The 27,873-nt window shown below is 37.8% G+C and overlaps 1 protein-coding gene across 3 annotated transcripts in view; it reads right to left on the minus strand.

Moving 5' to 3' along the window:
- The window catches only part of CTNND2 (catenin delta 2), a 507,709-nt gene that overhangs the window by 102,512 nt on the left and 377,324 nt on the right, over positions 1-27,873 (minus strand). For all 3 annotated transcript variants that reach the window (XM_042838959.1, XM_042838975.1, XM_042838967.1), the window contains exon 11: positions 19,002-19,185. In XM_042838959.1, coding sequence (XP_042694893.1) covers positions 19,002-19,185 — 184 coding nt within the window. The remainder of the gene's footprint in view (positions 1-19,001; positions 19,186-27,873) is intronic.

A 27,873-nucleotide genomic window follows, 5' to 3' on the forward strand; every position in this document is an offset into this window, starting at 1 on the left:
ATTATTTAATGCAACTTTATCAAGCTTAGAGCTTATCTGATTTACGTTGCCAAAGCTTTCTGAAATAAACGTACAGATTTGAGATACAGGTGGATTTTTTTCCTTTTTTTCCTTTTTTGTTTTTCTTCCTGAGCAGGTGGCTGTGATAGAGCAACACACCATCAAGTCAATAGCTGCATGTATCAAGCATCACAATGTTCCAGTTCCCTGTTCTTGAATTATCTCTGTGTCCAGACCAGGAGATACACAGAAGGCCTGCGTGATTGCAAACGATAAACTACCTGTCCACAGGTGAAGCAAGAACAGGTATCCAAAAAGGTGGAATTATTAGTTATAATCAGTATTCTCTATTTGTTGCCCTTCTCTGGACACATAACAGGGCCTTGATGTCTTTGTTGCAGTGAGGGACCTAAAAGTGAATGAAGCGTTCAAAGCCAGATTGGATGGGGATCTGGGCAGCCTGGTCTAGTATTGAATGTAGAGGTTGGTGGCCCTGCATGTGGCAGGGGGATTGGAGATTCATGATCCTTGAGATCCCATCCAACCCTGGCCATTCAGTGATTCTGTGAATTTTACCAGTATCTGTAAATGTAAAGTATGTGGGCTAAATCTGAATTCCCCTGAATCGCAGCTCCCCCATAAACCCAAAGCTGTAACAATGTCATTCTTTAAATCAGCTGTTCTTATACCTTTAGGCGTGCACACATTGGATGGCCAGATCAATCCTGCATTTTTCTCTTTATTCTGAGGATGTTACACTGCTGAGAGCCGACATCCTTCCCTGACACATAAGGCACCAGAACTGGTGGTCCTCAGCCAAGGCTCAACCTCTCTTCCTCCCCGCACCGTGATCAGGATCTGACAATGATACAGGCTTTGTTGGGTACCAAAGCTTCTCCCTGCATCCTCACTGTTCCTCTGAGCATGGCTGCGGGAGCAGGCTTTTTAGATGCAGGAACACTGGTACTGATCTGTGCCACTGAACATATCAGTAACATATGTGCATTGCACAGACTCTTCTGCTGAAGAAAGCTTGCTGAAATGGTATTTGAATTTCATGTGTAGTGTATATTCCACACTGACTTCCTCTCGGGGGGAACATGGGATACATGTTCTATCTTGGCAGTATTCACCAAGAAACAGCTATTCTGCAACTTTTTGCTTTCTGCTCTCCTATTCCATAGGCAACTTCCCAAGACAAAACTTATTAGGAGAATTTAACTGCTAAGACTGAGGCAAAAAGGGTGTTGAGTTCTTCAGTCTCCTCCCTTTTGCCCGTCACAAATTTGTCCTCCCCATGCATCAGAGGACACACATTCTTTCCTTTTGCTTTCAGGATATGTATAATGGTAAAATTCCCTGTTGTGACAGTTTTATGCCCCCACTTTGCTCCAGCTAGGCTTTGATCCTCCTTGTTTCATCGTCGAGTGCCAAAACTTTGTCAGGTATCACAGAATCACAGAATTGTAGGGGTTGGAAGGGACCTCCAGAGTCAAACCCCCCTGCCAAAGCAGGTTCCCTACACCAGGTCGCACAGGTAGGCATCCAGGCAGGTCTTGAACATCTCCAGAGAAGGAGACTCCACAACCTCCCTGGGCAGCCCGTTCCAGTGGAATAGTATACAGGTATAGTTTCCACTTTCTTTCCTTGTAGTACTTCAGCTTGCTATGAAGGTTTCTGCCAGAATGCCAGTCTCCCTGTACAACAGGGAGGTTTGTTTCCAAGCTCTCACTAAGATTTTGTCTTGTTTTTTAAATCAGTGAACACCTTTCTCCTATAAAGCATTTCCACAGAGTGTTCTGCCATAAAGATGGTCTGCAGAGGTGCCAGACATTCATAACAGGAATTGATACCTAGAAAAGTCATGTTTGCCCCAGATAAAATGCTACATAATGACCAACACAGACTGTGGCCCATCAGAAAGTTACTGATAGTGAGCAATGGCAGGATCTAGATTCTTACGATCCATTGTCAGACTCTTCTTCCCACTGCCAATTGATCTCCTTTGACATATTTCTATAGCCTGTGTTATCCTTGTTTTTCTCACAAGTTAGGATTTGCACCAGTTCTCTTGATATCACAGATTTGAGTTCCAGTATGTGCTCCCCAGGATGCTCATCCTAGTCCATTCTCCTTTCTCAGACAATCCTTCATTGTTACTACCAGTCACGGTCTTCTCCTCCATCTCCTATTCTCAGATGAAGCTGTGCCCTCCTACTTGATTCCAGGCAACCAGCTTATAGTGCCTACCAACATCACAGAATCACAGAATGGCCAGGGTTGGAAGGGACTTCAGGATCATGAATCTCCAACCCCCCTGCCACAGGCAGGGCCACCAACTTTCCCATTTAATACTCGACCAGGCTGCCCAGGCCACATCCAATCTGGCTTTGAATACAGGGATGGGGCATCCACAATCTCTCTGGGCAGCCTGTTCCAGCACCTCAGCGCTCTTTCTGTAAAGAACTTCCCCCTGACATACAACCTAAATCTCCCCTCCCTCAACTTAAAACCATTTCCCCTTGTTCTGCAGTTATCTACCCTTTCAAAGAGTTGACTCTCCTGCTGTTTGTAGGCTCCCTTTAGGTACTGAAAGGCTGCAATGAGGTCACCCCGCAGCCTTCTTTTCTCCAGGCTGAACAAGCCCAGCTCCCTCAGCCTGTCCTCATAGGGGAGGTGTTCCAGCACCCCGATCATCTTCGTGTCTCTCCTCTGGTCCCTCTCCAACAGCTCTGTCTTTCTTGTACTGTGGGCTCCAGACCTGGACACAGTATTCCAGATGGGGCCTCACAAGAGCAGAGTAGAGGGGGACAATCACCTCCCTGTCCCTGCTGGCTGCCCCTCTTTTGATGGAGCCCAGGATACCATTTGCCCTCCGAGCCGCAAGGGGAAGTTGCTGGCTCGTGTTAAGTTTTTCATCTACCAAGACTCCCAGGTCCTTTTCCAAAGGGCTGCTTCTCAAGGACCGCTCCTCCCAGTCTGTATGAATGCCTGGGATTCCTCCGGCCCAAGTGCAAAACTTTGCGCTTTGCCGTGTTGAACCTCATGAGGTTCAACTGGCCCACCTTTCCAGCCTGTCAAGGTCCTTCTGAATGGCATCCCTTCCTTCCACTGTGTCAACTGCACCACTCAGCTTGGTGTCATCAGCAAACCTGCTGAGGGTGCACTCGATTCCACCATCGATGTCATTGATAAAGATATTAAAGAGCACTGGTCCCAAGACAGACCCCTGGAGGATGCCACTTGTTACTGGACATATCCTTCCATTCAGCATTCCTAGTCCCAGACACATCCACTGTATGTGGCTGAGGAATATTTTCATGCTAATAGCACCATAACAATTTCCCCTACAGATCAAATACAAAAAAAGCCTCCAGCACAACAGACCACACTTTCCGGTTAAACATAACCTGCAATAGGAAAGTAGTTTTTCAAAATCTGTTAAATTTGTGACTGCTGTGCATATATTGGTGATGCTGTCAGAAGAAATGATCAAAGCATTATGTAGGTATGGTTAGCAACCAAAATTAAAAAGGTAAATATGCTATTACAGTTGAGAACTGCAATCTAACTGTATAGCTCTGGCTAACAGGAGGATTCTAGAAAATGCAATGGTCTAAACTGCTACCTGAACAAGCTGATGCATAGTAGTTGCTGCAGCTTCACTCATCCGATACTGCAAGCTAACCTTCCAGTTGCACTGCCAATGTAATTTCTTATCCCTGCTGGTGTACCAAGGACTGACAAAAGTAGCACTGCTTTTTAGTAAGAGAGTAGCAGGAATTGTGCTGAGGCCACTACCATCACTAGATGCACATTCTTAAAACAGCAGAGTGAAGTATCAAGTAGCATCTGCTGGAAACTGCTCTGTTTCTGCAGTTTTTGAGTACGGACAAGCATTTGTTATTGATAATATAGAAAAATCATGTATATTTTACTGTACATATGAGCTTCACAACATGAACACGGACAGACCTCCAACAGGGAGGAAAAAGTGTGAAATGAATGATTAAGCAGGAAAGGAATGAATAAGCTTAGATATCTGCCAAAAGTCACATTCCAAAAACCACTGCATTCCTACACCAAGGTTAACTCCAAATATCCAAAGGTCACTGTACACATAATAAATCTCCTTATTACTAAAAAGAAAAAAATAATAATTTGGAATCCAAGGTGAAAACTGGTTTGTAGTTTCACTTGTACCCTCCTAACACATTCCTTGACTTAAGAATGGGAGATTTTGGTTAGCTTAGCTTTAAAGGAGAAATGGAAGTTAATTACTTTCAGTTTGTGGCAGCTACTTCTAAGCTTTTGAATAAAGGAAGGCCGAAACACTGCAGTTATCAAAGTATTCAATATATTCTTTAATATTTGTTTTTACCTACTACATCTGCTAATACAAGATCTGGTTTGCAGTAAGCATCTCCCAAACTCTCTCTGTGTGTTAACTGGAAAATATTTTGATACGTTAATTTTGCTGAAGCAAGATGAATTAAAATTCTCACAAATTTGGAGGAGAGAAAATAATAACCATCTCCGAGGTTTACAATGCTTTTACTTTTTAAGCACTAAATCCTTGGAGCTTCAAGTATAAAGATCAACCAGAATAACAATCTACCCAAATCCTTGAAAAATGGCTAGCTCTATAACCCACCCAGTAGCAATAAACCATAATGATAGGGCTCTTGCTATGAAAAACTAACATTTGTTTACATAAATTACCACCCATTTAGTAATTATACCGTATGCCTGCAATAAGGTCAAGTAAACTGTAACTGTGACAGAAGCAATACAGCATGCATTATATAGTCTAGACAGAACTATGATGGAGAATTATGGAGGATAATAAATCAGTTAATGCTTTGCATGTGTTTCAGGATAGGCAGAGCAACAACTCCAGAATTAAAAAGTTTCTGTTAGTTAGGTCTCTTTCCACTCTCTTAAAGAAATACTAACAACTGCTGCTATTCAATCCAAGGACAGTATCAAGAAGTATAGTATATATATTAACACATACAAATGCACACACAGATGCACACACATCTTTTTAGGTTATTACGATATATTTAGATGGGCTTTTGAGCAACTTGACGTAGTGGAACATGCTACTACCTATGGCAAGGAGCACTGAACTATATGATTTTGAAGTACCTTTAAAATCCATATTGTTCTGTGACTATGATTCTATTTTCATTCAATTTAACAATAATGTCAAGGTCTTTAAATTATCTGTAAGTGTGGAGGAGCAAATGGTAAACTAAACTGGTTATTTAGAAAAGACCACCTGTGACATACAGGATATACAGCCAGCACTTAATTCGGGTGCCCAGTTAAGCAGCCAACCTAATACAAGTCATGAACTGCTTTCACCATCAAAGGAGACTGATTAATTCCCAGAAGTCCTCCCAGATGAAGATGTTGCCTGCCTACCCTCGGGCATCTCAATTTTCTTAATTAAAACTATAATCAGAAAAAATCACTATCCAAAATCCCCACTATTCTGGGGAATCTGAGGTTCTTTCAGTGCCTAAAACTCTTTTAGTCCACTTCTTCTTCAACCTAATTGAATTAGTTATTTCCCTAAATAAAATTATCAATCCTGTGAAAAGCAAAGCCTAAACAAAATAATAACAAACATGCAAACATTTCAAGCCTTTAAAAACAAATAAAAAGTTACACATTGTTCTTGTAAATCTTCTAAAATCTCTGCTTAGAAAAAAGTATCCTTCACATGAATTTTCCTTTCCCCTAATTCAGCATGGGCCATCCCAGTGTCAGCCACGCTCCAGCTTTGTATCTCATGGATTCTGTGCCTTTGTGTGGATTAGTTACTGAGCTTATTAACCTCTGCAACCCAATGACACAGATGGGTGACATGGCTCGGTGTGCACTACAGGCCAGCTGATCTGGAGGAGTAAGGTGATGAGGTCTTCTACAAGCAGCTGGAAGTAATCTCACGATCCTGAGCACTGGTTCTTATGGGAGACTTCAACCATTCTGATATTTGTTGGATTAGCAGCACGGCCAGGAATGCATGGTCCAGGAGGTTCCTGCAATACGTTAAAGATAACTTTCTGACACAGCAGTGGAGAGGCCAACAGAGAGAGGTGAGCTGCTGGACCTTGCTCTTACTAACAAGGAAGGACTGGTTGGGGATGTGAAAGTTGGGAACAGCTTAGGATGCAGTAATCACAAGATGGTGGAGTTCAGGATCATGTGTATAAGAAGCACTGTGGACTTCAGGAGAGTTTACTTTGATCTCTTAAAGAACCTATTTGGTGTGCCAGAGTGCCCATAGGCTACAGTGCTGGATGGAAAGGGAGCCCATGAGAATTAGTCGACACTCAAACACCACTTCTTCCAAGCTCAAAATTGATGCATACCTAAGAGTAAGAAATCAAGGAAAGGTGGCGGGAAATCTGTGTAGATGAGGAAGGAGTTCATGGATAAGATAAAAGGAAAGAAGAAAGTGCATGAAATGTGGAAAAAGGGCCTGTTCACTTGGGAAGAATATAGGAAGGGCCTGTAGGGATGCAATGGAAAAAGCTAAAGCCCACTTGGAATTTAATTTGCCAAAGAAGGTAAAGGATAACAAGAAGGGCTCTTTAAAATATGTCAACAGAAAAAGAAAACAACAGAAAATGTGAGTCCCCTACTAATCAGAGAATCACCGAGGTGGAAAAGACCTATAGACCATCCAGTCCAACTACCCATCTATCACCAATAGTTCTCACTAAACCATGTCCCTTAACACAATGTCAAAATGTTCCTTAACATCTCCAGGGTCAGTGACTCCACCACCTTCTTGGGCAGCCCATTCCAATACCTGACCACTCTTCTGGAGAAGCAGTATTTCTTATGTCCAGCGTGAATCTCCCCTGGTGCAACTTGAGAGGCCATTCTCTAGTCCTGAAGAGTCATACAGAGAGGACCAGATGAGGTTCAACAAAAGCAAGTGTAGAGTCCTGCAACCAGGGAGAAATAACCCCATGCATCAGTACAGGTTAGGGGCTGAGAAGAGATGGAGAAGAGCCCTGCAGAGAAGGACTTGGGTGTCCTGGTAGATAACAGATTGCCATGAGCCAGCAATTTGCAACTGTGTCCAAGAAGGCCAATGCTATATTGGGGTGTATTAAAAAGAGAGTGGCCAGCAGGTTGACAGAGGTGATCCTCTCCTTTTATTTCGCCCTGCTGAGGACACATCTGGAATATTGTATCCAGTTCTGGGCTCCTCAGTTCAAAAAAGACAGAGATCTTCTAGAAAGAGTCCAGAGGAGGGCCACAAAAATGATAAAAGGCCTGGAACATCTCCCACATTAGGAAAAGCTGAGAGACCTGGGACTGTTCAGTCTGGAGAAGACTCAGAGGGGATCTGATCAATGTTTATAAATATCTAAAGCATGGGAGACACTGGACAAGGTCAGACTCTTTTTAGTGTTGAGTAGTGACAGGACAAGAAGCAATGGCCAAAAACTGGAACAATAAGAAGTTCCACACAAATATGTGGAAGAACTTCTTTATGGTGCATATAACAGAGCAGAGGAACAGGCTGCCCAGAGAGGTTCTAGAATCTCCTTCTGAGGACATATTCAAAACACATCTGAACTCCTACCTGTGCGACCTACTGTAGGGTAACCCTCTTTTGTAGAGGGTTAGACTCAAGGACCTCCAGAGTTTCCTTCCAACCCCTACAACTCTGTGATTGTGCCAAACATTGTTTTATGCTAGGTGATGTCTAGCACAGAAGATACCACCTTAGTAACATCACTATACTCTTAATGTGAATTCAGTAAAGCCACGTTTTCCTTCCTAAACTTGTCCCAAGATCTGATCACTGTCTTGTGCATAGTAAACATTCATACAACCTCAAAAATGTTAGTCTCTGCTTGGTCCTGATGTAGGTGAATGCAGAACAGAATCATTAGTCTTTGCTGTGCCTTCTTCATCATAGTAGCTATGAAAAGAACGTCCCTCCTTCTCCACCTCTGAATTCATATTTAGCTCGTTAACTGTACCTGAGATCTCTCTTGTTTTTGTGGGGTTACAAAACTTCAGTATTCCTGAGGTCCCAAGCTGTGTGCAGGGCCAGGCAGACCTAGGTCTACCCACTGACTCAAGCAGTCTGGAATGCACACAGGCTATGAGCAGATATAATATGAGTAACTACCAAAAATACATGCAACACTGAACATTTTCTCATATTTATACTGAATACAAGGCACTCCTTCTTAGTACAATGTCTGGCAACCAAAGACAGTAACTATCAATCAAAATTAATCAAACTGACTGACCCTCTGACTAGTAAGTTCAATACAAATTAATTACATAAAACAAACCCAAGGAATTCAATGAATATTTTGATGTAAATAATTTTATTTTTCAATTTATTATGCATTTTTATTTTGTTAGTCAATTCCAAAAAAGATCATATACTTGCATGCCCTTTCACACTGTACCCTTTCATGGCTCTGTCTTTGGAAATGCTTTTCAATTATAGTGCTTTTGTGCATAGTAGATCAGATATAAAGATAGATGACTGACAGCAGGGGAAGAGGAGGAAGTATTTCACAATGCTTCTGTCCTTCAAATGAAAATGCTGAAGCTGTAACCAACTAACTATAATAAATGAGTACCTGACAAAAAGAAATGAGCTGTGAAAGTAAAAAAGCTACCCTAGGATGAATATTTCAGAACTTCTTTGTCAGAGTAACCCTCTGTAGGTAGTGTGTAATTCTTGCTAAAAATACTATCCAGTAGATGCTGAATGTTTTTTTATAGTACATCGAGATGTAGTTAAATTACAGAGACATTATTACTTAAGAAAAAAGAAAGCTTGAGTTCTTTCAAAAGAAAATTTTCTCAATAGTAACATACGACTTGAAAGTATAAAAGTAAACTAGCTTAGGGAATGCAATTGGAAAAAAACCTTGAACTCCTCAATCTCTAATATCTTTGTTCAGCTCTTTTTCTAGAGAGAAGACTTCCACTTTGTCTGTCGTATTAGACAGAATTTTCTCACAAACTTTCATGACAGAAGACAGCATAAAACTTTTATCCCATTCAGCTGCTGTCCTAGGACTAAGACTTTTTCAAAGGCACGTGTCTACAAAGCTGTGTATTTATCACAGAACTATGGCTGGAATTAGCACCGCCTTACATCTTGCTCTATGAACTCTTTTACTCCACAGGCATGAGAACTTCTCTTTGGCATAGCCAAATTTGATACAATTCATGAAACTGAATTAGCAACAGGTATCACATGCTTTATATTTCGGTCTTTCTTGAAGTCTCAATTTAGTTCAAAGTAATTGTCTACTTCACTAATTATCTCCAACAGGAAATCTATTTGATTTCAAGTAATGGACCTGATCTTTGTCAATGTGTTCTTATTGGATTGTCCTCTCTGCTCAGTGAAAAATCTTACGTACAAAGTGCTAAAACTTCTCCATGAAGATGTGTAGTGACAGTAAGAATATAAGCTTAATGCTCACCAGGCAGTTTCACAAAAAACGACCACCAGAAATAATATGCTGCTTTTTAGTCTTGAGCTCAGACATCATGAGTGTATGCTAAGCACGCTTGGCAGTCTGCAGTAGACTTCATCACACTCCCAAAAGCTGTATTTTTATTTACTTTTTACTTACTTCATCAAGAGGTTTTGTGAGAAAACATTTTCAAAACACGTAACAGCAATGAAATTCACAAGTCTGGCTAGCGGGGACTGCAAGTCTGAGAGCTTTAGTACTAAGGGTATTACTGTGGAGTACTTCTCATGAGCTCTCGGTAGTTCACCAAGTTGCAAAAATTTGGAATGCTATCAAAGCCTTCTTGCAGCAGACTTGAGCACTGGCTCAACTTGAGCTGCTGGCATTAATTACTCTGGTGCTTGAAGTGTGACAGTTCACATGTTCAATACATTCTGAACCAGCACGATAAAATGTTTACTCTGATGTTGGCTCACTTATCCAGAAGGATGAAGAAAGATCAGCACACTTCAAACAAATATCTCTTCTGAAAACCCTCAGACCAACCAAAGAGATCAGATAATCTTCTCACTCCTATGGGAACTTTCTTCAGATTTGAAGCAGTCTATCATACGATAATGAGGGAGAGCTGAACAGGTATGCCCTGCCTCTCCTTCACTATGCAGAGCCTTATGTTTTCTTCACATCTCCTGTACTGCAGTTTCAAGAGGCAAAAAGATAGCTAATATAGAAATCAAGCAATTAGGGCTAAAAACCTCAACGCTCTTTAGAGTTACAGAATATATTAAAGTGTTTGTAGTGGAACTGAGTGGGCATACAAACACTGGATGCTTGCGTTTCTCATTTTCCTTGGGTAAATGAAACATCGGTCACCATGACCTCAAGTGGTGCTAGAGAATTGTCACAACCAGTTTTTCTGTCATGCTGAGACAAGTAGTATTTTCTGCAGAGACAGACTAAATCAGTTTTACAGAGTAACCATTCAAAAAGGAATGCCTACACTTCTCAGTAGTCAGCAAAGCAACAGCAGAGGTAGATGGTGACTCCAGCTGACATCTGCTGCCCTCCTGCTGCACTGTGATTCATTTTAAGCAAAAGAGTTTCAGGCCAATGGGCCAAAACAGATGAGGACAAACAGATAACTGTTCAGCTTCCCCTGTAGTGACCACACTGTGCCATGTTCAACACTAACACAATTCCACACTGCTCTGGAAATTCCTTGCAAAAAGGGCTGCAGCACCATGCCATTCAGCTTTGCATCTTACTACTGAGGAGGCCCATAACAGTCAGCGGGACTTGGAGTCTGCTCATATCCAGTCAGCAGGCCACCAAGATTCAGATCATATTTTATTATGGGTTTCTGAAAACCTAACTGCCAAGCTTAACTCTTGCTCCTACACAAATGAAAACTGTTCCAAAATGGAAAAAAACCCAAACCACCATGTAATCTAAATCCTTTCACAAAACAGTTTCACTTTCCTTAGAACATTCATATCCATACTGGGTAAAACTGCAACAGAATGGAATGTAAATCAACACCACCTAAACCACGCAAATGCGAGCAGATGAAATTTTCACATTAGGCATTACTGAACAGCAGGCATTGAACCTGGAGTGAATAAAACCAGGAAAAGCAGAGAAAATAGTCAGTCATTCAAAACACACTTGAGATGTTTATTCACTGTGGTCCTGATTGAAGGCTGGGGAAACCATAAGCAATTGGAGCAGCAGCTGATAGTTTTGTTATCATTGTTGAACTTCAAAGTATCATGAAATGAAAGCAAAGGTAGCGAGATACATTAATTTGAGATGCGTATGTAGAATTTTTAGCAACAGTATATTAGTAAATTACAGGAAGAATACTGCTGTCACAGAAACATGTAAATGGTATAACTGTTTCTTTTTTTCCCTAAAACTAACACATACAAATATTCAAGAAAAGATCTTAGTTGAAGAACAGGAACTAAACTTTGTTTAAAAAAAGTTCGAATTATCAAGCTTTGATAAAGAGGTTAAATATTTTTAATTTGTATCCAAACAGGGAGTCCCACTGAGAGTAACGTGAGTTTTATTGTTTGCTCAGGTATTGCTTAAATAACATTTAGGAGATGGGGTTTCATCATTACTTTTTAGTTATCTTAATCCAAAATCATTAGGAGTTCTTCCTTCATTGGAAGGCAGATTCAGAATAATCCCATTTGTTTCAGCAGATAAAATGATGGAGGAAGAAGGCATCCTGCCTAAGGCTGTTACACATTTTCTAAGCATAGGAGAGTAAAAAGACTCAAAAAAAGTATGATTTGCTACTTTTCAGATCAAAGCAGAATACAAAAGATATTCCCCAGCAGCCGTTTAAAAATAAAATTTCTGGTTGAGATTTTGATAAAACTTGAGCAAAGAATGAATTTTTAGAGCTATGTGGAACATGTAACAAGAAAGCAAAACTTTAATCAGAAATGCTGAAAAAGCATTGAACTTCAGTGCTATTTGACTGCCAGTGCTATAATTAATACAGTACATCCTTATATGAACATTATAAATTTGTTCATGAATATGTGAAATGGGAGTAACTGCAGCATTATGAAAAAGTGGGGATCTGACACAGCTATACATTTCATTCTATTCATAATTCTCACTTATCTTCCGAATAAAAATACTACAGCAGTAATCAGAGGACACTGAGTTATTCAAACTAAAATCGCCCTCTACCCCAAGTTCTATCATTAGGTTTTTATCTCAGCTACATTTTTGAATCATCACAGCTTTTTGTACGGCACGATCCTTCTCATATCCTGCATAAATTTGCCTCCTAAACTTTACGTGAAAGTGTGATCCCGTCACTGTGGCCTCTCCAATAGGCTTGGAACTTTTTTTTAGACTGGGTCCTTCAGCTTTTGGAAAAAGTGAAACATTTGATTGATTCTTTATTCATTTTCTCTGACTTTTCCAGTTTGTCTTGAAAGATCAGAAATATGGCAGTGAACATTTATTCCTGAGTTAGTGAAAGTTTTAGGCTTTTTAAAAATAAATATTTTGCATATCTCATGTCCATGAAAGCAGGCTGTGTGCAAGTTTTGAATTGAGATGCCTGAAATTAGACACTCAAATTCATAGTTAAACATCGACATCATCAAAACTGCAAATGATTTTAAGAGCTGATGAGTCAGTGATTGTATAAAATACTCAAAACCTCTAAAAACAGACTTTTTTTTTGAGAGCCTACTCACTGATTAAAATACTTGCTGTAAGGTAAATGCAACTTAGAATTTATTCCTTCCTATTTCTTCCAAAGGCAGGAAACAGAAGTTCAGCTTCTTCTCCCTACAGTGAACTATGTTTCAGTATGATATTCACTGAAGTATTATCAAGCTTATTAAAGTTATTAAAAATTCATTGTGTACTAGAACTACACAATGCTGATCTACTCTATTTTAAAGTAAGCCGTGCAATTGAATTTATTGTCAAGTTTATTTTTACTTCTATTTCAGGATATAAATATGACATTTAGCTTTACCTTAGAAACAAAAACAAGATTTAGAATACAATACAATATATTCATACAATATACTCATACTCATACAATATATAACAGGAATCATTCTTGGTCTTTTCAAAATACTGGAGAGCTGACATCAGTGCCTCAATTCCTCTTCAGCTTGTTATCACAGTGCATTCCTGGGACCCAGGAGCATAAATTATGCAAGTTTAATAAGAATTTTGGTTTTAGTGAAAAGGAATTGAATTGCACTGAACCAGACATTATAGACTCCAAAGGTAAATTTTTCCTCGACTTCTTGGCAACATTTTTGTCTGCAGTTACTTCCAAGTCCAGGCCCTGGAGAAACTCCCAAGTAAGAAGAAATGTCAAGAGAATGCATGTTTGCTGAACAACAGATGCACCAATATAACTGCAGAGTTTGGGAACCTTCTTGGGAACTATTTTCAACACACTAACAGTGGCCCAATGAGGTTTAACACATGGTGTATAGTCATGCACACTACGTAAAATACATGTTTCACAACAGTACACGAGTAGAATGTAGCTAATTAGTATAAAAACTGCTGATCTGATGATGCTTGAAAGTTAATTACGCTAGCTTTGTATTAGAAAGACAAGAACAGAGGTGCTTATACTTTTCTCTAGGCCAAGAGAGGACTTCAAAATATAAAATGAGGATAATTTCAGAGTGTGGATTTGCACAGATCCCTCTCTAAAAGTGTGTAATGCTGTCTCAGTACGCTTTCGAGTAGCTGCCACTCTTCTATGTCTCTTCTCCAGAACTGCCAATGGTAAAAGCCCCTCCCTTGGACAGGCTGTTAATAAGACTTTTGACCATTATAACCTAACCCTAGATTTTAACAAGCTTCTGAATGAAACACAGACTTTCTATTATCTGATTCCAAGACTGCAAGGTTTGAGAGTGAGCTCTAGATAATGCAAGGGAGAAGCAGAAATAGGTTGCTAAGTTCAACATCTCTTTATTTATAACAGCATATAATGATGAAAAAACTCTGCCTGCTGTTCATGGGAGAAGAATAAAAAAAGAAATTAGCTGCAAAGGCCCTGCTCCTACTACAGTAAGTTCATTCCATTTATGCCCAATTGAAGATACTCAGAACGTGAAATTGTCAAGAAAGACAAAAACATGTTTTAGCTTCATCAATCAGTCCTCTTACATATTTATACAAATGTACATACATATATGTACACACGTACCCGTTTAGTATCCTAAGAAGTTTCGCATGTACATCAAAGCAAGTTTCTGCACACACACATATATATACTTTTTCTTAGAAACTAAACATTTGGCAAATAATACTATCTATTTTATGCTGCTCACACATTTTCTATTGTCAGTATGCAGCAGAATGTCATTTTCAAAAGAGATTATAGAAGTTCCTAAGAATATGAACTAACAGTCTTAGGATGCTTAGAAGAGAGCTGGAAGAGAAATAAGGCTGAGGGATAAATGCATTAGCTGCAAATGTTTGTGAAACAGATCATTCATCTGCAAAGCAGTTAAAAACATTTGCTTTCAGGTTTCACAATTAAAACAAATTGTTGTGAAAAGGTAATTTGTTCTTTCCAAAAGTTGATCTATCCAGAAAATACTACTGGTTCTGTTGCATTCAATCCATGTTTTAAAAGCACTATACCCCTTTGCTTTTCTATTCTGAGCACTTGCTATGTGTGTTTCCATTTGAAAGAAATAATTCTTGGCATTTTGTGAAAGATCTGACAAGCATGAAAGTATGAAACAGCAAAATGTGAAAGGGATGGAACTCTACAAAGAAAAAGTACTTGAGTTATTCTCTCCTATACAGTTTCAAATCCAATAATGTAAAGGGAGATCTATATTTTAATATATTGATTTTCATACGATGAAAAATTAAATAGAACATGGAAAAAAGAAAAGGGCAGAATTTTCTGATTTTGAATTTTAAAATACAGATTTAGAACATTAAAGCAATACTTTCTTAAAATCCTTGAAGTCCTCAGGTGACATTCTATTACCTTAACCTCATGTCAAATTCATGGAAAAAAACCCACAGCCTCTCCAGATTCCAAACTGTACATCAGGAAAAAGACTTTTGAAAAGATACTGCTAGAGATTTTTTTGGATGGTTTTTGCACAGAGATACAGTTTTGTAATATGTAAGCTTGACAGATCAGGTCAAAAGTATGTTGTGCAAAATGCCTCCTGTTGATTATTAAATTTCAGAGTAAGGACACTATAAGCCCTACTATAAACAAATAGGACTCAAAATTCAGCTTTCACTAGAATTTCCCTGGGAAGGCTACATGAACTAGAAGGTACAAAACAAACAGACAGTATTTCACAAGTGCAAATAAATCAGTCACAGCTGAACCTGAAAGGAAAAAAGAAGCCAAACATTCACAGAGCTTACTGAAGTAACGTCCTGATACCTCAGTGGAGCGGCAAGTAAATTGGATGATTACTCCAATATGTCACTTTGAGGCCTGGCAGTTTCTGAATTATGAATACTAAGAACCAATTTATAATTGACAGAAATAAAAAGTATTTATCTGAATTATCCAAACAATTTCAAATATTTAATTTATATGAAATGAACTAGCACAATAGCGTATTACTTTCTTTTTAAAGCATGAAAGTGCACAACCGTGCAGTTTGTAAATAACCTCTTTCAAGAAAGAAGATTATAACAGGAATAGAATATCTGATTTTGCTGCTGTCTTTCATGTGATTTCATACAGATTTCAGCTGGGTTACAGTTTGATTGAAGTTGCAGTAGTTGTCCCACTCAGCATTTTAAAAAATGTATTAAGAACTTCCTTAAGAATTGTAAAGAGTTAAGGTAAGAGTACTAAAATCATAGTTAATAAGCAACTATGTAATTGAAAAAGATAAAAAAAATCTCATATAGAAATTGAGAAACAGAAAAATAGCAGAAAGAAAAATAATCATACAATGCATATATAAAAGATCTTACTATTCCTACATAATAGCCAATGCAAACTATTTATGGGCACTCCACATAGGAAGGATTATATTATAGCACCTCTTAGATATTCCTTAAAGCTTTAACAGTGGATGCATCAGAAAAACAAAAGCAGAGAAGATTTAAAAAAAAAAAAAAAAAAAAAAAAAAAAAAAAAGCCTCCTAGCATATCTGGTGGCATTAAACCTTATGTAATGCTGCCTGATGTCTCTAAAATCTGTCAACATTACTGATTTAGAAACATTTGTCAAATAGCTTTCCTATGCTACTGAGCACTACCACTGAAAATCTGGGTGCAACTGCTATGAATCAATGTCCCCTTGCAAACCAGCTCAAAAACAAAGGGAAAAAGAAAGCAGTAGAGGACAACCAAACAGGAGTCTGAGAGCTAGTTATCCCATGGAAGATAGCAATGGAGTTTATGAGCTAAGCACTGCAGTGTCTTTGCCAGTACATTTTATCTTCTTGCTTTATAATATCTCCCGAAACTGTGAGATTTTGAAATGGAAATCTGAAGCTTGTACCTAGTCATAAGGGGATGGAGTGAAAACTGTTTCAAGCTTATTGGGGGTGGCAGGTATTTAAGGAATGTTAGTTAGCATACTAGCAGCACAGAGGTGCACTGCTCTCATCAGCAGCAGTAAAACTCAGCTTTCTAATCTTTCTGTCATTCACTGTTTTCTTCAACCCCACTATTTTATATGAATACAAAAACCAAACAACAACAACAACAAAAAAGCCCACACAAAAGCAACCATTCAGCTCCTTAAACATCAGCTAATACTTTTGTTCCTTGTACAGTCTCAAATTTTACATTTTCTTCAGAGGGAGAGGTTTCCCATAAAGACTGAGGAGATAAACAAGAAAATTTCTGCTAATAAAGCAAAAGGAAATTCAGCCCTTTCCAAATGTTCTGGCTTTGCTAAAGAGCATCCACATGGACTAAGTGGGATGAAGTCATCTAAAGATGGACAAAGGCCAAATAAATACCTCAATCAGATACAGAGGAAAGATGCACCTGGGAAATAAGGGCTTGAGATCAGAAAGTCACTAAAAAGCCTTCACATGGTTCAAGGGCCTAGGGTTACAAGGAAAGAAGACAAACCAGCTTAGGACAAGCAGTTGAATTATTGCAGCTATCTGGAAAGGATTCAAGAGGTATAATATGCACAATCTTTTGCAGGCAGATATGAGCTTATTTTGCAAGAGCCGATCAGAAGCCATTCTGCTATGACAGAGTACTATCAAGCACTTGGCAGTAAGCCTTGCTGCAAAGCAGTGTGTATTGTATCAGACAACGTACCATTCTCATGTGGCCACAAGTCCTCAGGCTGACCCAGAGTGCAGGCTACAGTAAGCTCACATCAGTTTGCAAATGGGCGTGCACATACTCACAAAAAGAAAGAAAGAAAGAAAGATTTCAAGACCAATGTGACATGAATCATCAACTAAAAGCCGGGAACAACTGAGGTCTGCAAGGTCAGGGATGGGAAAAGAAGCTGGAGTAAGTTAACAGGAAGGTATCTGTGGTGTAGGGAAACCAACACTGAATATGCATGTTCAGAAAACGGAACCTGCAAAGGCCCAAATTTATAATAGACATTTTTTCAGAGGCTGCTATTTAACTGAGGCTAAGCATCGGAAGCATGAAAAGTACTAAATGGTATAAGTCCTTATGGAATAACCAATGTAATTCTACCAGTATTTTTTTAGGGATTTGAATGTAATGCAACAGAAATATACCATGAAACTCTTTTCATAATATTTCCAAATCAATGAAACTCAGATGTAATTACCTAGCTCCAACCACATAACCTGTGCAGCTGATATACACATATACATACCTATATTTAAGTCCAATACAAGTATATTTACAATAAATTATTACCTTCTATATTAAAGCGTCTACCGATTACATATAAAAATCAATAATAATTATCATTTTTCCCTTAAACTTTCCATTTTTCATTCTAAAAGGAAGACATTTGCTGAAAAAACACAAGGTGAAAAAGGTGCTTGCTACACATAAGAAAACACTGCAATTTTATTTGCCTCCTAAGAAAATAATCAAATAATGTTTTTCGATTTATCTCTATCCAATGGATTTTTGTTTTGGATGAAACAAAGAACATGTGCTGTATCATCACAAATACTATTCACCTAAAAATTTTCCTGTGAAGTACCTAAAGCTACTACTTAATTCATCTTCATAACAAGTGTCTGAGACAGATTACAGAAATTCCAGTATAAAAACAGAAAAACAAAATCATCACTTGAAGAACTTGCCTAATAAGTTAAAATACATCAACACACTGATATGGATTGGAATTCAGAGACTGCAGATTTAGTCCTTTTGTAAGGGTTTGTCAGAAATGAAACTCTTCTTACTCATCCTATTTTCATTCTCACACCTATGGTGGTGTTTAAGAACAGATTTATCATGCTGCACTTATTTATACGAGTGCAACTTGGTACTGCATATATATATTTGGTACACATAACATATACTTAATGATCCATTTAGGTATGCGAGTTGCATAATTTTTATCTGATTGGTTTCTAATTCCACCATGGTTTTCATCTTCACAGAGCAGAAAAAATCTATCCGATATATTAATTATAACTTCACCAATGGCACCGGGAACCCTCAAGGCATGTTACTTTTTTTAAACATCTTCACTGCTTTTTACATTAAGTACACTGGATGTAACAGTGAGAACATGCTGACTTCACTTAGGGAACTGAGAGAATGGGAAAAATCTAGAAGGAAAAAAACATCTGCAATATACAAGCTTCGGTGAGAAGACTGGTCAAGGCTATTAAGAAAAGGAAAGTGGCAAACTTCTAGGGATTGCTTTTGAATGGCATGAAGCTTGTTTTCTAATTAATTTCTAACTTGACAGTTCATAGCACTGAAAGTCATCTTCCTTGCTGACACACAAATTATTTATTTTACAGACATCTAAGAATGAGAAATAGCAGTTCAAGCCAAAGCAAGATGACTCAGGCAAAGCAAATTTTGGCTGTACTTACCTTAGGCACCCAGTGGCATTGCGCAGCACCTGTGATGAATGAAGTTGTATTTTATGATCATCCTGGAGCGGAGAGTTTTCCCATCCAGAGTGAGGAATAATCACTGCATTGGTCAACACTGCAAGGGCATCCTGGATGATTGGCATTTTCAGTGCATCACAGGAAGAAAGATTCCAGAGAACTCCTACAAAAAGAAAATGACTCATGATTAACAATTTGGAAAAAGTCACTGAATAGTTTTATTTAAAAAAAACGCACAAAACTAAATCACATGATTATTGCTTCTAAGGAAGCTGTCCTTGGCATCAGAAAACAAACAAACAAACAAACAAACACAACTTGTAAATGGAGCTCGATGATACCTGAATGCCTCCCGAATGGGAATAAAGCTTTGAATACATAAATGGTCACAGCATCTCTGGAAATTTATTAAAGCTAAGCCTCAGATCATTCCTACATTTCTTTATTGTTACTTGTGGTAACAATAGTCTGGCTCCACACCTAGCCTTAATGGGAAAAATTCAGTTTTGTCATTATTGTGTTCAAGTTTTGAACCACTAACCAACTAGAAATATTATCATCAACATATAGCAGAAGCTGCAACGATGAATGTTATGTTGCAAAATTAAAAAAAAAAGTGACAGTGGGTGGAAACTGCTGAAGATCGTACGAACGTGGGCTCCAGCACTTATAAACACAAACAGGAAGCACTCTGCTTGCTCCGGGCTTTCTTTAGCATTCTGTGTTTTGAAGGGGAGTTATAATTAAAGGGAATCAACCTACAGTTTTTGCTTTCCCTTTAAATTTAACCTACATTTTTTTGCTTTCCCTTTAAATTTAATTAGGTTTGTGGTTAGACTGTCTCAGTTATACAACTTCATGTTTTAATCACTTTTTACAGATCTGCATACAAATGCAATTACACAGATTAAAAAAAAAAAAACAAAACTTGAAATTCTCTGTACAGCATTCTCTGTATGCTGTAAAACAAACAGAAACTAACAAACTTTAGCTGGACACACAAAAAAACCAAAACACACCAGAAATAAAAATACTTATTTTTGCACTTGTTCCTTAAAGTAACAAGGAAAAGAGTCTTTGATTTTTATTATGAACACCTTTGTGAAAAGTAATACCTTATGTAAAAGAATGAAAGCATTCATTATTATACTTATATTCACTTTTCTGTGAACCATTCGTACACATGGTAGAGAAGTAGGATCCAAAGCTTTCCTTCTTCAAGGTCTGATTTAATATTTCAACAAGACAATGTATTGCTTCGTTGTGAAGAAGTTCTCTTTTGGAACTGAAGTAGGATAGAGTTGTTTGATGGTAACAGAACAGTTGTTCGGGCTTCAGGTACTAGTCATAAGCCATTAAAAAAAAAAAAGGAAAAAAAGAAAAAACCCCAGAAGCAGCAAACAAGACCTTGACAGCAAAATTATTAAAAATGTATTATTAAGTATATATGTAATATTTGTTATTTGGTAAGTTCCTACTTAAAGGAAGGAAACTTAAATAAACATAATCTTTAAGCTCTTTTTAAAATTCGACATTGCACACAAGAGCTTTTGCTCAATAAGTGCCACAGGAACTGGCCAGCTCAAAATAAAACCCTACTCACTCAGCCAAGAGCCAGGAAGTAAGGTCCAGTTTCTCTAGCCAGAAATAAAACTTTCACAGGATCATAACGAAGGGCTCACCAGACTAGATTCAGCTGTTCTGTGCTCTTCTGCAATGACTATGAGTCACGGTAGAGTTCAATAAAACGGCACTGCCCACTAAGCCTGACATTGCCTTTAAGTTCCTGCACCTCACACAGTTTTAAGCAGTAAGTTAATCTCCCACCCTATACCAATGCCTTTCATCTAATTTTAAGTCTCTGAATACTACCAACTACATTAATGAATAAAACAATTTCATTATGACAAGTTACATTTTATTTTTGCAGTCGGTAGGCTGCTACTTGCTGAGGTTGGCGTTCTAAGTGTCTGCCTGTACCCTGTCTTAATTAAGAATTTACAGTTATGAAAGCACACCAGGATTTCATTTCCCATTACTTTTGTTGAGGAGGATCTGGAATTAGATTTATGTGTATCAAGGAAGATAATCCATTCCCTAGACTTTTCAAGAAGCAAGAAATAAAAAGACACCACCATTTTCGACCTGTGGCATATGTCTGAACGTGATTTTAAACACTGAGTGCATTATGTTTCCTCTTAAGATCAACTCCCACTAAGCAGTTGGTCATGGAAATAATTTGCCACCTTGCTCTTAAAGCCACAAATGAATTGGCTTTCAGAGCACAATACGCAAGTCTGGAATAGTAGCCGAGGTGTCTCAACTGCCTCGTAAATCATTTGTGTGCCACCATCTGCTCCTAGAAGGGAAAGAGACTGGACTTGGCATATCAATGATTAATCATGAATAATGGGACCTATCCTGCTGAATATGGATTGGAAGAAAGTTGTTAATCCAACTCAGCCATTTAAGTCAATAGTTTATCATCTGTAGGCTGACTCCTGGGAGGGAAGAGGAAAATAAGGAATTGGCCAGATCAGTGCAGAACATCTCTTAATCATTCATGTTCATAATGTCTTCTCTTTTCCTTTCCTTTAACGTGGCAATGTGTTGAAAGAAGGCATTCTGTCTCCCTGTCTATTTGCAAAACACTTCTGTTTGTCAAATGCTACAGGTAAAAAGCAGTCACACAAGACTGACCATGTCTCTCTGCAGTTTGAAGCTTTCACCCTCATGAAAAACAAATTGAAGACTAGGGAAACAGTATCATGTAGTTTCATTTTGAATTTAAACATAAGGAGTAAGTTGTACTGAAAGCATTCAGCTGGTTCAAGCTAGAAGATGGATTTGGGGTCTCAATACCAATTACCAATCCTGCAGACATCAGATGAAGGACTCTTCAAAGAGTCTACTGGAATGCTTGCTATGGTGACCCTTCTGCACCAAGTTAAATTTTCTGGAATTACTTATCATAGTACATGCATTGAGTAGGTTCAGCAATGTTTATTAATGCACTAGAGATAAAACGTCTTTTCAAAAAAGGTCTTTCACAGTTGACAACAACCAAATTATTAAAGTGATTAAAAAGTTTGTAACCAACATTTTCAAAGTCATGTTACAACAATTAGAAGGTTTAAAACCCAATTACTGTCATCACTAGCCACTATGCTGTTTTTATTTCTCTCTTTTCTCTAATGGAATAACACCAAACTCTTTATTTATTTATTTTTTAATCACGGACTAATAAGGAACTTTATCTTAACTTACACATTACTATAACATCGTTTCAACAAGAACAATAGACTGTGGGTTCCTATTACCATTTTTTGTTATTGCTATCCTTTAGAGAGATGTATGCTAGTAAAACATAAATACATACATGTACATACACATATGGTTCATAAGGAAAACTACACGCAGATTTTAGTTAAAGCAATTTAAATATGTTGGTAATTACAGTAAAAGAAAACAAGGAAAAACTGATTTAATCTTTCACTTAGCTGAAGTTTAGATTGAAGTCAAAGCTGAAGATAAGACCAACTCTTAAAAACACCATCCAGACTAGTAGGATGCTACTACTACTAAGCAAACAGAACAGAACCACCATGCCTTCAGCTTTGAAACAGAATTTTTTTTTTTCATAAATCAAATGAATTTAAGCTACTGCAAAAGATATGGCACCATGTGCAAAAATCAGAGAATCGAAGACCGTGTGTGAAATCAGGAATGTCTAGACAGTTATTCAGTGTATGATTTGATGCCATCTCTAATCATTACTTTTATATATATAAAAAGCCCACAACGATGACTTAGACTACAAATAGAAATAAGGAAACTGAAAAAGTCAGCTTTTACCATTAGTATTATCCCTGTCACAATGCCACTACATACATTACTTCTGATTGTGCTGCAGAACAAGTACATCACCAAATAAAATACGAGATAAAAAAGACTGTAAGTAAAAAAATATTACTGGGAGACAAAAGAACTTTGATTCTTCTCAATTTGGTAAGTTTAAGGCAGCCTTATACTTAAGACTTCGCTTACTGAATATTCTTTGTTAAAAACAAACAAAAAAAATAAGTCCTGCAACTCACTCAGGTTTTTCTTTTCCATCTTAATTTCACAGTTTGGTCATGGTCTGATGCAGTGTATGATTTGGTAGAGCTAAGGTCCCAGCTCCCAGTAAGAGCAAGCACAGCTTTGGCAGGCTGTTTGTTTATAAGATGATGGTGTGTTGATACTACTGGGAGCACCTTCATGCATATCATACATCAGATTGAAATCTGAGAGCTAAATACCCTGCTGAGAAGCCAAGCACGAGGGATCTTTTGCTGGAGCCCTCAGGAAAAGCATCTTGTACTCCACAGCTCTCAGGTACTAGAAAAGTTACTTGCTGGCTCTTACTGCAGCTTTGTTGCTCAAGGGACCCATATAAATGTAATGCTTCTCTGCAGAACTGGATCAGCGCTGTGGCAGCAGGGTGTGGGCTCCATATACATTACGTCAGTTCTGCTGAGTTCAGAGCAGGGGCAGAGATGAAATCATTTATCCTACTGAAAACTGCACATCACATTACATGCAACTGGTGTTTAAGAATCACAGCATCCACCCTGCAACTGCAGGAAAACGTAACTGATGTGCATAAAGGATGTCAAACACCAACTGCTGCAGCATTTCTTAACTGGTAAATTAGATTTAAAAAAAAAAGTATGATTTGAACTCTGGCACTTGAAGAATTCAAAGCATTTAAGAAAGATCCTTTTTTAAGTACACTTAAAAAATTCAAAATTGATGTAACAGAGAAGGCAGCTTCATTAGTTTTCTTGAAATAATATTTTATCTGGCTAGTGGATAAATACCTTACACGGACCTTCATGTATCTTATGTACATATGCAAAGGTGGTTTTCTGTCTACCTATATATAAGATGGCCCATGAAGAGTGCAAATTGAGGAAAAATGAGTTTCAGTGAAAGTAATAAGCAGTTACAAGCTCATGGAACAGCAAATGAAGCTGCACGCAATTCAGTTATTCTTCTTCTGCAGCCATTTACAGCACTGCAAAGAAAAAACATTGACAGAAGTAGGTGTTTTCTTTTTCACTGCAAACAAATGCAGATTGACCTTGATTACAGAATAATATAAGCATTTCCACTGAAAAGTTATCTTTTTTAATGCTCCAAAATTAAAGGCAGGATTTCATTAAAACATAAAGGACTGATTTTAACATTGCTTGCACATACTTTGATGAAAAAATTCTGTCCAAAAGCTATTGCATTAACTGAAAAAGTCTGCATACTTGTCACAGGACTGAATTTTGACCTAGCACTGCTGCTTTCTCTCTGTTGTATGCTTTAAAATAACATCTGATTGTGGAAGGGAACTGTCACACAAGAGAGTTATAAAGGTATCAGCTTTAATGCTAGACAGCAGAGGAATTACTGGAAGTACCAAATTCAGTTACTGTGGAAAGACCAGTGGTTCCTGTTTTTTTTTTTTTTCCTGACTAATGTAATTTAACTGGTTTCATATTATTGCCATAAAATACAGAAATCAAATCAAAAGCAATTAATTGTTATTGAGAAAAACACAGTAAAAAAAAACAAACTTCAAATAAAATTTCATCCTAATGAGTGACAATAATACCATTCTCACTTAAGTATCTTACCAGAAAACAAGAAAACCAAATAGAGACACTCATATGGGTATCATTGGGAAGGTTTTTATTTTTTCTTCAATATTTATGTGTGTATTTTATTGGAGAATGTTCTAAAGCACCCAAAAGTAAGACATATGCTTGATAAAAGCACTAAGACAGAGATAAAAAAAAAAGTTACACTTAAAGTTCACCATCAAGTTAAATCTCTAGGTAGCATGGCCCTTTCTCAGAAGAAACAACTAAGAAGTCAGACCTATCAGCAGCCACAGCTTCACACAAAATGGAAGGCTCAGTGAACACTCACTAAAAATCTCACAACCTAGCCATATCTTAAAATTGATATATAAAAGACAGAGCTGGAAATAAAATTGTTGGAGGGAAGTTTACCTAAAATAAAAAACAAAATTAGTTTGGCACAGTAAATAAAAAAAAAAAAAAAAAAGAGAAAAAAAGCAGTTTAATCACAAATTAAAACCGTGAAATACTTAGATCTATTAGAAAAAAAATTATGCTGTGCTGCAATCACAATAACATTTCCATTGCAAACATTCCATACTACAGGGAGATTTTGAACTGCAAGTATTTTAAACTCCAGTGTTCAGGCAGGGGCACCAAAATTACATGCCAAGCTGATTTTTTTCCAAAGGATTACTACTTGCTGAACAAAGTTCAATGCAGCTGCTACATCAAGCCATATGCTGCAACAGATGTCCTCTATTTACCAGTCCAGACTGTCTTGATACTTCCTCTTAAACTTAGATTTGACCAAACTAAAAAAAAAAACAAGAAATACAAAAACACTACATGTATTTCAGAAAATGAATTACAGATTCTATCACTCTGGTTGCCATATGAATCAAAATAACTTGAATGAATTTCTTAGAAAAAATTGTATCTTCCTGATTGTACAAGCTAAAAACAATTTTTAATTGACTTTGGAAAGTTAAATTGGTTCATAGGTGGTTCACTCAATTTCCAGCAAGAAAATGTGAGCACAGAGGGACCACCGTGGATTTTGTGCTAGCACTGATTGAATTTAGGACAAGTAAATAAATGGTGCAGCGAGCTGGTGGTGCAGAGCCTTTGGATGGCCTTATCTTACCTTGGTGGCAGCAGAACATGAAAGGCATGGCCTGGTAGGCAGGGGCCTGCTTCTTCCCAGCACCTGGGATTGAGTGCCCTAGGCTGTGAAAGGAGCCCCAAGCAGACCCCAAGGCCAAGGTGAGAGGGACTTCTCTGTTGTGGACATTGCACTGCTGCCAACTGAGACCTCACGATACCAGTGAGTCATCACTCCCTTTTATTCATTTTGAGAAACTGACACTGTCAACCTGATGGAGGCTTTGAGCCACAGAACCATTCGTGAGTGGCTCCTGCCCAAAAGAACACACTGAGCGTAACTGATGCACCACACCAATGCTTCAACCTGTTGCTAAGAAAGCAGAGCAGAAGATTTTAGCACCTGTTTTAAACTCTATCCTAACTCTATATCTTGATAGCAACATGGGTGAACAAGTTCAGCAGATCATTTAGAAAGAGCTGAGAACAACTCTTTGTGAAGACAAGTCCTATCAGTGGGTTTCCCCATTTTCAGAGCCAAAATAACAACAGCATACTGAGAAAGGGGCAAAGATTGTTTGTAATTAGACAGTAAATTGTAGTAGATTTCGTAGAAAATGATTCCACTGAAACTGTCAATACCGTTTGCATAAGTGTTATTTGATCAGACAGCATCATTTCTGAAGCAAAATTACACAATTTATTAAATTACTTTTAGCTTTGCCTTTTCAGATGAGCTACAAACAGAATGTGTTTTGAATGGCATTGCAATTGATTGATTGGCAATGCTGTAGCCTACAGGATGGAAATCACCATCACAACAACTTAAAGCATGAGCAGCACTGCCCTCTCCTCCCCCCGTTAGTGAGAACAATGGCTTGTCAAGACCAAGAGGATTCATGGCACAGTAAGCGGTGGCATGACAGGTTCATAGGAATATCCAAGGAATTCCTCCCTTGAATTTGTTCGTAATTCACTCCTATGTTTCTAGAAATGTTCACAGTGTTTTTTGTAGGTGATGAAAAAATCTAAAATTTAAATATTACCAGACTGTACAGCTAGCTGTGTGCTAGCTGTGCACATCTACTGACTGTGAAATAAAAGTTCAGGACTTTGTAGAAATACAAGAAGATAGTCCAGGTATTTTCTCCAGGTATTTTCCTTTGCTGATGCCATAACAGTCTTTGAAGACACTGTAAAAGCTGAAAGGAATTTCTTACTAGGGTGGCAAAACAGAGCAGCCCTGTAGCCTACTAGCCATCCTGTTGTCACCACTAGCAATAGTCTAGAGGGCTTCTACTAACCTTGCAAGGGTTGTTCAAAGCTGGAATATTAATTTGGTTAACTAACAACCACTCCTGAAAACAGTGCACCTAATCCTGTATTTGTTTTATTTTTGCTTAACTTAGCATAATTGTTTGGTGCATACGTAACAAGATAGTTGTAGCAATAACTTCTCCTACACAGAAGAAACCTTTGGTTTTCCTTTCTCCCCTTAATATGGTTTTAAGCATAACAATAAGAACCAGGAACTATGATATGCAAAGTTTCAGCTATGGGGTGAAACATGTTTTTACAGTAATCCAAGACTGGCAGGATTTGGCATTTTATATGAAACCCAGAACACAAAGAAGCTGAAGAATACCTTGACTACAACAAATGAGACAGAGTAAATAGTTTGATAACATTGTGAAATAGAAAGTTCTTTGTGCTTTTAGAGAAGAAATACTGGTAAAACCATAGCGTGTAATTCTTTACTCAACCAGTGGCTTTCATCCAATGTGAGTGAATACATAATTTTATTAATGTTGAAAACAAGTCTCATTTAAAACACCAAGAGTGTATTAGCACAAAAGACTTAATCCACTTTCAAAACCGATTTTACTAGAAAATTGTACCTACATTTAATCAATTTAATAAAACAGTAGGAAAGATAAGAAACTGTATTGTTCAAGTAGCTCTTCTGAAGAAAATTTATTTAGAATTTAAACATACAAGCAAATTTAAGCGACTAAGCAGATAGAGTTGAGATGTGTTAATATTATTATAAGATTAATATGGAAAAAAGTTAAAAAGTATTCCTAAGAAAATTTTAAAAGTCTGTTTCATGTTTTGTTTTTCTCCTCAATCTT

The sequence above is a fragment of the Centrocercus urophasianus genome, unplaced genomic scaffold (assembly GCF_019232065.1).
Source record: "Centrocercus urophasianus isolate 14NV4802_14NV808 unplaced genomic scaffold, USGS_Curo_1.0 seq_11, whole genome shotgun sequence".
NCBI lineage: Eukaryota > Metazoa > Chordata > Aves > Galliformes > Phasianidae > Centrocercus > Centrocercus urophasianus.